At 36.7% G+C, this 14350-nt stretch overlaps 1 protein-coding gene across 1 annotated transcript; it reads left to right on the forward strand.

Annotated features, from left to right (window-relative positions):
• Positions 1–7705: 7705 nt before the first annotated feature.
• LOC140531434 (olfactory receptor 6C2-like) lies at positions 7706–8785 on the forward strand. Its single transcript, XM_072650380.1, has one exon. It carries the CDS (start codon positions 7706–7708, stop codon positions 8783–8785), a length of 1080 nt encoding a protein of 359 aa, XP_072506481.1.
• The last annotated feature ends 5565 nt before the right edge of the window (positions 8786–14350 follow it).

Raw genomic sequence — 14350 nt, forward strand, 5'->3', positions numbered from 1 at the left:
GAAATGTTTTTTCCAGAAATTTTGAACCAAAAATTGGAGGAAAAACACTTTCCCTCTATTTTTTAGTTCAAAGACTCCAGAAAAAAAAATATGTATATGTACACATACATATATATTTATACATATATATACACACATGTAAATATATATTTACCAATCTCATTAGGTATACTCCATTTAATTAAACATTTATTAAACATGTAGTAGAAAAATAGTAGCTAACATGTATGTAATGGCTACTATGTTTGGCAAGCATTTTACAATTTTTATCTTATTTGATCCTCACAATAGCCCTAGGAGGCAGGTGCTAGTATTATCCTCATTTTACAGATGGTTAAAATGAGACAAATAGTAGTCCAGGAATTTGTCACATAGCTAAGAAATGATGGATCTGGTGCTTGAATGTAAGTCTTCTTGACTCCAGGAACAACATTCTATCCATTTAGCCACCTAGGTGTCCATCCCTAGCCAAAAGTGCTGAATTTTACTGATTTTCAGAAATACAAATCACATTGATTATTATGTAGATAAATTCCATCCATTTATTGTTTTCCTTTTTTTATTTGTCTATTTTGTTAGGAAGTCACTACTTTTATATGTTTATAGTTATGAAAATGCCATTTGTGCTCCTAGGGTCTTCAGTTTTATGCCCAGGGCATGTGGCCCTCTAGGTCTTCAAGTGTGGCCCTTTGACTAAAACAAAATTTTACAGAACAAATTCCTTTAGTAAAAAAATTTCTTCCATTAAACTTGGACTCTTTCAAAAGTCCTCATTCAAGGCTGCATGGGATCTGAAGTCTGCAGGTTCCCTGCCCCTGCTCTAAGGTTTCTAATCCTTTCTAATCCAAAACTTCATCCAGCTTCCTCTAGGTATCAAAAGTGAAAGACTAGCTTTCAAACCTGGCCACCTCTGGGGAATACTGAACAGCTTGTTTTTGATTTCAGAATAAAAATTCCTTTGACAATATATGGGAAGGAACAGTCAGGTAGCAGACACCTACTTGTCATAGTTGTACAATGTGGTTAATTCTGTGGTTGTACCTTCTTGATTCCGCAGGTAATGAACAATCCCACAGCTGTCTCCTAAAAATGTTTTGCCAAAATTATTTATGTAGGGTTTTCATTAGTGATTTAAGAACTGGAATCCTCAAGGGCCTCTTTATTTATTCATCTAGTTGACTCCCTTGCACCATTTTAGCCTGAAGCAATAAAATAGATTATTAGTTCTTAGTTTTTCATTTAGAAAGAAACCTGTTCCCTTTCCCAAATTGTATATTTTCTCTTTGATGCAAACAAAGGCATGTCTTGATGTTCCCTCATCTTTACAGTCTCCCTGACTTCCTTTTTGCTCTGTATAGCAAATGGAAACCTGTCCTACTTTTAAACTGGAAAGGCTTTTTGATGAGACTTCATTTTAGAGTTGGTGGATGGAGAGCAATTTGGCTCAGGATTCTTGGATATCTGATGATATGGGAGAGCTGTGGCAAAGCCCACACTTGGTTGTGAGTGTGAGGGGGTGGGCACATGAACAAAGTTTTCTCAGAACTGCATGTGCACTTCCTCACTATCATATTGTCTCTAAGCTTTGAAGCACAGTAAAGAGTTAAAGTGACCACTGACAAAATAAGTACACTCAGAAAAGTAAGTATGAGAATGATTTGTCATATACTGTTTCCCTTTTAGGGGCTGTGGTTAAGGAACTTACCTTGTGCTTTCTATCATATCTAGGCACAGGGATTTGACCTCTGTCTCTCTTCCTGGCCCAATTTCCAAATTCAGAAAATGACCGGATTTTCCAGTCAGGGGGAAAGAACATATGTGAAAAATAGAGTTTCTCTTGGTCACCTGATCTTCAGATTTTACCCTTGGATAAAGAGTGTCCTTGTGGGGGCTAGCTTTTGTGAATGGGGATTAAAAGGCCTTCTATGAAGTGTACAGGAGATGTCTGATTCCCAAACTTCTCCATGCTCATGCTATACTTTTCCCGAAGTTCAATTCAATTCAATAAATTTTATTAAGGGTTTATATTGTGTGAGGTAATCTGCCTTTAGGAGGCGAATTTGCAAAGATTAAAAAAAGGTAATCCTAGTTTACCAGGAATTTACATTATAGCATTTGAGATTTTTAAAAATCATAAATGAGGTGTTCTTGGTCTTTTTTATATCATGACTGTCTTTGGCAGTTTATTGAAGCCCATGAATCCCTTCTCAGAATTATGCTTTTAAATGAATAAAATAAAATACAAAGGATAACAAAGCAAACCAATGACACTGAAATACTTATCAAAATTCAAAATTCAAAATCCCAGTCATGTGTACTGTATATTTGTGTGTGTGTGTGTGTGTGTGTGTGTATGTATATATGTATGTATATTCTATGTGTGAGAATATAACTTCCTTGTGGATATTGATTTTAAAAAAAAAACCTTTGCATTGACAGATAAATACAAAGCATGATAGAGTATATTAAAGACCAAGGAGAAATTCTGATGAAGTCCTCTAGGAAAATAAGAAGTCAGAGGACATTTGAGTTAAGCCATGAAGATATAGATGACTTTATGAGTGAAAGGATGTGGTAAATGGCATGCTAAGTTTGGGAAATAGGTAGATGTCTAGATTAGCAGGAACCTAGAAAGTGTGAAGTGAACAAATGTGAAATGAGGTCGGCAAAGCAAGCTGAACCCAGACTGTGGAAGGGCTTTGATGCCAGCCCAAGGAACTTATAGTTTGTCCTACAGGAAATAGTAAGACACTGAAAACTTTTGAGAAGTAAAATGATATGGTAAACACTGCACTAGGCAGAAGTATTTTGGATAGTTTTATGATGGATGGAAGGATGAAATATTGACGAGGAGAGACTTGCAACAAAGAGATCAGTTTGTGGGCTATTTCAACAGTCCAGTGTAAAAGTGGTAAGGACTCTCCTAGGGAAAAGGTTCTTAATCTGGGATTCATGAGATATTTGGGCATCTGTGAACTTGGATGGGAAAAATTCTATCTTTGTTCTCTAAGTGAAAGTAAGCATTATTTTTAGTTATTTTAAGATATTATTCTAATAAAGGTTCCACAGGCTTTATCAGATTATCAGATGTATATATGTCACAAAAAACTTGAGAATCATTAATCTAGAAAGCAATCCAAAAGAAAGGAATGAATACAGGAAAGGTCACATGGATAGTATCAACAAGGTTGAGGAAATGATTGACTTGTAGTGGAGGAAGTGAAAGAGAAGGAAGATTCAAAGATTATTTTGAGGTTCTGAAATAAGGATCATGGTACCAGTGACAGAAGGAGGAGTACGTTTATTGGGACTCAATATTGAGTTCAGATTTGGATATGTTGATGTTGAGGCACAAATATATCCTATTTGAAATATGGAATTGGAGCAGCTGGAAGTACAGATTTGGAGAGTACAGACAATTCTTCACTTAAAATTCAAATACTCCAGAGAGGATTACCATAGTATTGGAAGGCACAGAAACAATTTCAGCTGACATGCATAGGTATCAGGACATTGAGGGAATGGGATTGTTGATGGGAGGAGAAGGGGATTTTGGAGTTTGGTATGCTGACTAGGGAAGATAGGGCTGGGAAATGAGGGCCCTTGGTTTCCTGTGGATAGGGATGGTAAAATGGAGATGTCTTTTGGCCACACCCTAAGTTTTTATTGATTACACATTCCCTATCGGAGTATTCAGTACCTAACCTCTCCACTAATTATAGATTTCACACAGTTAGATAAATGTCCCTGACCTGTGATATTGTCTGAAAACACTGAAAAATATAAATCAAACCCTTGTGGAAGCTGGAAACAAACTTATTAGTTCAGAGACAATATTGTTCTTTCTCCAGTCCTGAGAAAATTACTCTCAAGGACTCTTTGTGGCAAATGTTTTAAAATGATCAAGTACAATACACTCTTTTCACCTACTGAGAAGAGCTTATTCACAGCATATGGAAAGAAAATGCAACACAAGCAGAAAGTGATTATAGATGGATATATTTAAGTACTTGAAAATATATGAATAGCTCCCAATTTAACTCATTTGCAATTTTTGAGGAGCAACGAGGCCAGATCCTTCCCCAGTCAGAGCACTGGATTGCCTGCCATATGCCTTTACAAATGCCCTAGGCAGATAGATTAACCAGCAGGAGTGGCATCAGTGAAGAGATGTCCTCACCAGAGGAAGTGGATGCTTGACTATTGTTGTCACCTAGCAGAAGGAGGGTGTTGGGACAAATGCATGCTTTTTTACATGACACTTTGTTAAAGAACCAAAAAAACAAAGAACAAGTTGTCTTGACTGGCCAGGAATGGAATCCCTCTGAGTAACCTTTGCTCTGTCCCTTCCTGCAGCCCAGCAATAGCTTGTAGGAAAAAGAGAAATCTGAATTTTACCACCAGACATCCAAAAGCTTCAAATTAACAAACCACAACAAAAACTTTCTCTAACCTGAAACAGAAGGTAAAGAAATTTATTAACTGAGATACTTTATGGAGAGTACCTTCTGAGCCTCCGTAAATGTCAGTTATTTTTATTTGGGTGTTTTATAGTCTTTGTTTCCTTGGTGACTTTGAAGCATACTTATTTTTCCATGTAGTATAAGGAAAGTGTTGGCACAGAGAAAGACAGCTTTCAGTATTTATTCTTGTAGGTGGAATGGTTGGAAGTTGAACAGAGACACATTTTAGCACAATTTAATAAAAATCTACCTTGCAATTAGAAGTGTCAACAAGTCACAAAATATCAGGTGGGATGGTGCCTGCCTGTAATCCCTGCTTCTGGAAGAGGCTGAGGTTAATTGATTGCTTGAGGGTCATGAATTCTGAGCTAAAGTGAGACTGAAGTCTGCACTAAGTGTGGCACAACATGATGAGCAAGGCAGACACTAGGATGCCTAAGGAGAAGTAAACTAGGTCAGAATGGAGTAGGTCAAAGCTTCTCTTGGTCAGAAAAAGAGCAGAGTCAAAGCTTACATATTGATCAGTCCTGGAACAGGGATCCATGAGTGGTGGGTGTTTTTTCTGCCTGGGGGATATAGGAAGACCCATTAAAAATACACCCTCAAACCACAGATCTACTGAACCACAGAATTCAGGGTAGAAAGCAAGATTATTTTGGAGAGGTTTTGATGACCTTTTAATAATGATTATGCTTTCAGTTGAAATGCTTCATCCAAAGCATTTCAGCAATATTGATTTATTGAATTAGTGAAAAGTGAGAATCAGAGACACACACACATGCTTCAATAGAGCTAATGACAATCTACTTGCACAGGAGCAAATAGTAAATCACTCCAAAAAAATGACTGATAAGCACATGATCTAAAGGTTATTCAGCAAAACAGTCCACTCCAGGGTACAAAGGGACTATAGAAATAGAGTCCTACAGGTCCTTTCTGGTTTCTCTGTGATACTATTCCTTTCCTCTATTCTATACCTTTAGAACATTAAAGGGAAAGCCTTAATGATCCCTAAATGAGAGACAAAACATGTCATGGGACTACGCCCTCAGAAGAGTACAATGTAGATTTAGTAGGTTGTCTCATTATTGTCATTGTCTTGAATGAAGCTGTTGATTGTTTCTTTATTAGAGATATTATGGAGATAGTCTATTATTTTGTAATAGAGATAGTAAATGCATCCTTCTTAGATTATAATACCATCAAAGGCCATGGAAATATAAACCAAAAATTAATTGGAAACTAGGCAATCTAATCCTAAAGAATGAGTGGGTTAAACAACAAATTATAGAAACAATCAACAACTTCATTCAAGAGAATGACAATAATGAGACAACCTACCAAATCTTATGGGATACTGCAAAAGCAGTTCTTAGGGGAAGTTTTATATCTTTGAATGCCTACATGAATAAAATAGAGAAAGAGGAGATCAATGAATTGGGCATGCAGCTGAAACAGCTAGAAAAAAAAAACAAATTGAAAATCCCCAAGAAAATACCAAATTAGAAATACTGAAAACCAAAGGAGAGATTAATTGAAATTAAGAACTCTGTTGAACTAATAAATGAAACTCAGAGTTGGTTTTATGAAAAAATCAATAAAATTGATAATGTCAATTTGATTTAAAAAAAAGAAAGAAGAAATTCAAATTACCAATATCAAAAATGAAAAAGATGAACTAACCTCTAATAAAGCAGAAATTAAAACAATAATTAGAAATTACTTTGTCCAACTGTATTCCATAAATCTGACAATCTAAATGACATGGATGATAATTTCAAAAAATATATAAATTGCCCAGATTAACAGAAGAGGATGTTGAATACTTAAATAATCCCATCTCAGAAAAATAAATTGAACAAGCCATCAATGAACTCCCTAGCAGAAAATCTCCTGGGTCAGGTGAATTTAAAAGTGAATTCTATCAAGTAGTTAAAGAGCATTTAATTCCAATACTATATAGACTATATATCTGGGAAAGTTGCAAAGAAGGAGTCCTACCAAATGCTTTTTGTGACAAAAATATGGTTCTGATATCTAAACCAGGAAGAGCCGAAACAGAGAAAGAAAATTATAGACCAATTTCTCTAATGAATATAGATGCAAAAAATTTAAATAATATGTTGGCAAAAAGAATACAGCAACTTATCATGAGAATAATACATTATGATCAGGTAGGATTTATGCCCAGAGTGCAGGGCTGGTTCAACATTAGGAAAACTATTAGCTTTATTGATCATATCAACAACAAAACTAACAGATTTTTCTTTTCCATTTGCAATCAGACATGCATATTATCCACATTCTATAAAGTACAAAAGTGATCCTTCTTCTCTTATACAATAATCTCAAATGGACATCCATCTGCATCAGTGATAAGAATATCTTCCCATGTTTCATCGTCTAGTCCAGAGAAATAATGCTCCATGAGGTAAAGCTAAGTTTTTACCCTCTTTCTCCTTATCAGAGAAATATAGTACCAAACATTTAATAATAATCGGAGACATTCAATGACAGAGATATTGGAGTGTTCCAGTCAATGCTTAATAATCTCTGGAGCATGATGCAGTTTTTTGGGGAGGCAATTAGGGTTAAGTGACTTGCCCAGGGTGACACAGCTAGTCAGTGCCTAACAAATGTCTGAGGCTAGATTTGAACTCAGGTTCTCCTGCCTCCTCCTAGTTGCCCTAGTATCATACACTTTTAAACTTAACCTGCATTAATAATATTTTCTTCTTTATCTAGTCAATAAACTAAATAAACCAGTACCAGATTTGTAATATTTGCCAATTTTTCAGGTCTGAGTAAACATTCACTCTGAAAATTTAACAATTGAGTCACTCTAGGGAGCACTCCAGGGAAATGAGAGGCCATCTAGTTCAAGATTTATCTAAGTAGCAATCTCAGCTGTTATTGCCCCAAGAAGTCCTAATTCTCTTTCCAGGAACAAGGAAAAGAATAATTGAAGAAGCAGGCCACTTTGGGGTAGTTCTAAGTGATGGGAAGAAGGAGGTGCTTTCTACTTCTGGTAATAGGAAGTGGATTGTGCTGCTTCAGGAGACAGTTGGATTCTCACCACTGAGGAGAACTGTAGATAAACACCTGTCAGAGATGCCCCAGTAAGAATTCTTTTTCAGGTGTTCCTTCTAATAGATGAACTCCAGGTATTCTTCAATACTGAGATTGCATGACTGTGTAAATAAATGTCTTACCTTTACTCTGGTATACAGTTCAAAGGAGCAATGCCAATATTGGAATTATTCAAAAAGATATGTGAGCAACTAGCTCCCTTTTTCTTCTTTACTCACTTTACCAATGTTTCACCTTCTAATCCTGTTTCAATTTCTGCTACATACAGATCAACCAGAAGTCATAAGTCTGAGATGCCAAACCACACAGAGATAGCATTATTCTTCCTCCGGGGACTGACAGATGACCCACAGTTGCAGATCCTGATTTTCATTTTTCTATTTCTCACCTATATACTGAGTGCAATTGGCAATCTCACCATCATCACCCTCACCTTGCTAGATCCCCACCTTAAGACTCCCATGTATTTTTTCCTTAGAAATCTTTCCTTCTTAGAATTCTCATTCACAAATACTTACATTCCTCGATACCTTTACAGCATATCAACTGGGGACAATACCATTTCTCGTAATGCTTGCTTCACCCAAATATTTTTTGTGGTTATTTTGGGGGCAACAGACTTTTTTCTTTTGGCTATCATGTCCTATGACCGATATGTGGCCATCTGCAAACCCTTGCATTACACAAGCATCATGAACCACAGAGTCTGTAACCAGCTCTTCTTGGGTTGTTGGCTGACTGGGCTGCTTGTCATCCTCCCACCACTTAACCTGAGTCTCCAGTTGGAATTCTGTGACTCTAATGTCATTGACCATTTTGGCTGTGATGCATTTCCCCTGCTGGAGATTGTGTGCTCAGACACAAAATTCATAGAAAAGGTAGCTCTCTTCTGTGTTGTGTTTACCCTCATTTTCACCTTATTCTTAGTGCTTCTGTCCTATGGTTACATCATCAGGACAATTCTGAGATTCCCTTCAGTGCAGCAAAGGAAAAAAGCCTTTTCCACCTGCTCTTCTCACATCATTGTTGTCTCTATATCTTATGGCAGCTGTATCTTCCAATATCTCAAACTGTCCACTAATGATGGAGTGTCCTTAAATAAGGTTATAGCCATGCTCACAGTTTCTGTGATCCCCAGTGTAAATCCTTTTATATATACTTTGAGGAACAAACAAGTAATACAAGCTGTTAAGGATTTAGTGAAACAGATGACATTCTTCTTAAAGCACTAAGAGGCTCCTTGTGTTGATATGTCAAACTGTCCAGTAAAACTTGAATAAACTTTAGTTATCTGTCCTGTCAATACTTTTTTTTCCTTTTGCTAACTGGTTTATATATACAGCGTGGCATTCTTCCACTCCTCATAATACCTACCTCTTTAAAAATTCCTCCCCTACCCGGCCCTTCAGGTTTTTCACCTTTCTACATGTTCAGAAGACTTCTACACCCTTTCAAATGTACGGATAGTTTCCTCTTTCACCCTGATGTGAGTAAAGTTCCAACCTTACCAGTCCTTCACCTCCATCTGCTTCCTCTGTAGTGATTCTTCCTTTTAGGTCCCATTTTTGTAAAATAGTTGCTCCCTTTTATCTTTCTCTACCCAGTTTTGGTTTTTAGAATTACCCCATAATACACAACTCAGCCCCAACCTTGCTTTCAAACTACCTTAGTAATGATGACAGTTTTGAGAGTACTGATCAGATTTTCATGAGTGTGTGTGTATGTTCATGTGTATGTAAACAGCTTGAACTTACTGAATTCCTTACAATTAGTCTTACCCCTCAATTTCTCTATCTACTGAAATCAACCTCTGAGCCTTTCAAGTCACAGGGGCTTGCTGGTGTTTCCTGATAAACATCTAAATCTCACCCTATTCTTTGGTCAACAGATCAAAATTATGCTCCTGCTGCTTCAACACAGGCACAGCTATTCTCCGGGCTGCCCCTCCCTCTCCTCCCATCCTCCTCTTGTCATGGAGTTCAATTTTAGCTGTTACCTAGGAGGTTAAATTCTATATCTGCTGAATTGAAGGAAAGGTCCTATTAGAAGGAAGGAAATAGATCCAAATTGGTTCATATGAATTTTGTAAGCCAGGCCCAGCTACTCTCCCCTAAAATTGGAGATTTTGGAGTGGAAAAACACACTGTACCTTCAGAAGAAAAACTCTTCCATAGAAATATTAAACCTGCTTTAGTTGAGCACTTACCTGAGGAAAATCATGTGACGAAATGATTTTTTAAGTCTCTTGCTAGTGTAATAGTTATTCAGTCCCAGTTTGGACAATCTGTTTTTTTGGGCCTAAGTTTCTGAAGACCTTGTAAGCTGTCTTTCTTCCTCCCCATCCCAGGTTTCTGCATTTATTTATTTAATTAGATTTATTTTTTGCTTTGCAAATATTATCCTTTTTTTAGTATTTATTTTTCCCCAGTTACATGTAAAAACAATTTTATTTTATTTTATATTTATTTTTAAAATTCTTATTTATTTATTTTTAGTTTGGAGTTTTAAATTTTCTCCTTATTTCTCCCCCCTGCCCACCCCAAGACAGTATACATTCTGATTACCCTTTCCCCCAATCTACCCTCTTTTCTATCACACCCCTCCCTTCTCTTATCCCAATCCCCTCTATTTTCTTGGAGGGCAAGGCAAATTTCTATAACTAATTTACTGTATATCTTATTTTCCAGCTTCATGTAGAAAGAATTTTAAACATTTGTTTTCAAAACTTTGAGTTCCAACTTCTCTCCCTTCCTCCTTCCCCACCCATCCCCACTGAGAAGACAAGCATTTCAATAGATGTTATACATGTGTAGTTATGCAAAAGACTTCCATAACAGTCAGGTTGTGGAAGACTAACAATATTTCCCCTACCTTCCTGTAGTGTACAATAGAGTTTCATAGCAAATTGAGCATACATGTTATTCCCTCCTTAAGGCAAATGCAATGAGAGTAAGATTCCCTTCTTCCCTCTCACCTCCCCTCCCTTCCCCTCAATTGGTAAAGTGTTTTATTGCCTCTTTTACATGAGAGGCAATATGCCCCATTCTATTTTTCTCTTTCTCCTTCCAACATATTCCTCTCTCATCCCTTAATTCTATTTTTTTGGATATCTTCTCTTTCTATTCAAGTCACCCTGTGCCCTCTATTTGAAAATAATCCCTTCAGCTATTCTTGTACTGAGAGAAGTCTCAAGAGTTATAAATATTATCCTTCCATGTAGGAATGTAAACAGTTCAACTTTAGCAAGTTCCTTATGATTTCTCTTTCCTGCTTATCTTTCCATTCTTCTCTCGATTCTTATGTTTGGGAGTCAAATTTTCTATTCAACTCTGGTTTTTTCATCAAGAATGCTTGAAAATCCTCAATTTCATTGAATGAACATTTTCCCCCTGAAGTATTATACTCAGTTTTTTTACATTCTAGTTCTAGAACACCAGGGCAGTATTCCTTGATAATTTCTTGAAAGATAATGTCTACGTTCTTTTTTTGATCATGGATTTCAGGTAGTCCAATAATCTTAAAATCATCTCTCCAGGATCTATTATCTGGGTCAGTTGTTTTTCCAATGAGATATTTCACATTGTATTCTATTTTTCCATTCTTTTGGTTTTGTTTGATTGTTTCTTGATTTCTCATAAAGTCATTAGCTTCCATTTGCCTCCATTCTAATTTTAAGGAATTATTTTCTTCAATGAGCCTTTGTATCACCTTTTCCATTTGGTCAATTCTGCTTTGTAAGGCATTCTTCTTCTCATTGACTTTTTCGGAATTCTTTCACCATTTGTCCCAGTCTGTCCTTTAAGTTATTTTCTTCAACATTTTTTATTGTGTCTCCTTTACCAAGTTGTTGACTAATTTTTCATGATATTCTTTTATCATTCTCATTTCTCTTCTGAATTTTTCCTTTACCTCTATTACCTGATTTTCAAACTCCTTTTTGAGCTCTTTCATGGGCTGTGAACAATACATATTTTTCATGGACGCTTTGGATGTAAGGGCTTTGACTTTGTTGCCTTCTTCTGAGCATTTATTTTGATCTTCCTTGTCACCAAAGTGAATGTCTATAGTCAAGAGTTATTTTTTTCCATTTTTTTGCTCATTTCTTCAGCATTTTACTTGACTTTTAACACTTTGTTAAAGTAGGACCGTGCTTTCAGTATAGATGGATCATCTTTCCAAGCTTCAGCAGTTTGGGGCAACAGTTTTCAGAGATATTCCAGGGACCTGAAAATTCAGTTCTTCCAAAATGGTATTATTTAAAAAGAGACGTTTATTCATTTCCTGGCCTGTGCTCTGGTCTGTGAGTGAGCACAAGCACTCTTTTCTTGCCTGGAACTGTGAGGAGGGTCCTCACTCTGCTGTGATCTGAAGCTCTGCCATTCTAGTGCTCCTCCTTGCCCTGTGATTGCCACCCAGGAATGTGTTCAGGATCTGAGTATGGGCAAATCTTTAGAGTCCTGATTCCATGACTCCTGTAATCTCCTTATGATCAGTTGTTTGACCTCATTACTCTCGTGAGCTGAGAGCCAGAAGCAACACTTGCTTCTGTGGCTGCTGCTACAGTCACTCCCAAGGTCTGCTGAGTCTGAGGTTATACTGGTACATCATGAGCTCGATTGTGCTCCACTTTCTCACGTGCAACAGACCTTTCCTGCTGACATTTTAAGTTGTTTTTGGCATCTGTTTGCTGAGATGTTTGGAAACTGCCACTGCTGCCAATGACTCAGTTACTCTGAGTCTGGCTCTTGGTTTGCTAGGGCTGGTTCTGTGCTGGCACAGCCTGTGCTGGACTATACTCCTCTCTCACCCTGGTGCAACAGACCTTTCCTGCTAATCTTCCAGCTGTCTTGGGTTGGGAATTTGTTTCATCCTGTCTTTTTGAAGGTTCTGCTGCTCTAGAATTTGTTAAGAGTCATTATTTAAAGGTATTTGGAGGGGCTTGGGGGAGAGATCAGGTGACTCTCTGCTTTTTACTCCACCATTACTTCCTAATCAGGGATGTCAAGCAACAGGCAAAGTCAAAGACATTCAGATGCTGACTACAGTATAAGGATAACCCAATGGACTGATGCATTGGATTTACAAGGACAAGATTCTACATTAAGAACTTCTTCACAATGTTGCTCTTTGCCAAGATTTGTTAAGTTCAGAATAAAAAATAAATAAAAAAGAAAACAATTTGTAACTGTGCCCTAAAGGTCACAAGTTTGCACATATCCTTTCACCCAGTGAAACCAGTACTAAGCATATATGTAAAAAGGGTGAAACTTGAAGGAAAAGGACCCATAAGTACCTTATTATTTATAGTAGTATTTTGTATTGCTATAAAGAGCTGCAAGTAAAATGGGTCCATCATTTGGTCATTGGCTCTACAAACTGTGGTATCATATGGATCATGAAATAGAATAAAAAGTTACTATAATATATGAAATGAGTGCTGTCTAAATGCTGGTCTAGCCTTCTCTCCTTCTGTGGTATGTGTTAGGGTTACCTGGGCTCTGTGTTGGGCATAGGTCTCTTAGACACCAATGTAATTTGGTTTGCTGTTATGTCTTGGATGTGGACTGATTCCATGCTGGGCCATCTAACCACACTGACATATTTACTCCCTGAGCCTCCATAGACTTCTGATAGTTTGCTTGTGAAGTCCTAAACTTTATGGAGGCACTTGTACAATTTCCCTTTGTGGTTCTTTATGATTGTTCTTTGTGGTACAATTTTAAAACTCCTCTAGACTTCAGACTGATTATCAGTAGGAACTATGATTCTTTCCCTCCCAGTTTGATTTACTTTTTTTTCTTTTTGCTTATTAAAGGGGGTATTCCCTTGTTACTTTTTTTTTTTAAATCAATACATTTATTAGAGTCTTGTACAAAAATGTTTTGAGTCACAAAATATATATTACAAAAGATTGAAAAAGACATTTGGAATGCATGTATATTCTTCAAAAAAAAATTTGAAATGATAAAGTCTAGGTTATCATATAGTCCTCAGATGTTTTGTATGATAAATGTCATTTCTACAGAAGTTTGTGGGGTCTGCCATGATAACTACCCAACTTAGAAGGTCTTTTAAACCATTTTTACAGCAGTGTTCATAAAGAATACATCTAAAATGATCAATGACCACTATATAAATAGAACAAAGCTATCCAAAATCATATGGTTAAAGCTACTGTTCAAGTCAAAAGTCATTATTTTTTTGAAAATAGTTTGATGTGGAAAGTGATCTCAGTCATTTACAGGCCTTTAGGGTTTGCTTTTCTTTTAACAGTTTATTGAAAACACCTTTAGTGTGATGATTACCTGGGGAGGAATTTTGGTCCTGCCCAATCAGTGAAGAATCAAGTTTTCATGATCTTTTGAGTTGCCGTAATACCTTTCACAAAAGTAACCCCTCCCCCCATCCAACCCCCAACCTCTTCCCAATCCTAACATTTATTTTACTCAAAGGATCAAGCCATGCTTCGACACTTGTTTTTCTAGGGTCATCACTGCTACTTTCACCTAATCATTTTTTCATCTAGACCTTAGCATTTCAAGACAAAGGCATTAGGTTTACAAAGTATTGTATATAAACGTGGGCTTATACAAAACAAGAAAAAAAAAGTCACCTCTGAATTAAAGTGGTATAAAGCTAAGCATATTTGAAGACAAGTAAAAATTCTGTTTCGCAGACCACGTTCAGCATTGTAAAGGTTCATGCTGCTCAATGTTTTGAAATACTCCATTTCCATTTTCCGTTATAGGCTAACATGCAGCCACTAACTAGCAAACCTTCCATTTAAGAACCTCCCT

The sequence above is a fragment of the Notamacropus eugenii genome, chromosome 3, assembly GCF_028372415.1.
Source record: "Notamacropus eugenii isolate mMacEug1 chromosome 3, mMacEug1.pri_v2, whole genome shotgun sequence".
Taxonomy (NCBI): Eukaryota; Metazoa; Chordata; class Mammalia; order Diprotodontia; family Macropodidae; genus Notamacropus; species Notamacropus eugenii.

Coding starts and splice junctions, on each gene's coding strand:
- LOC140531434 (XM_072650380.1), top strand. CDS start 7,706: ATGCCAATATTGGAATTATTCAAAAAGATATGTGAGCAACTAGCTCCC.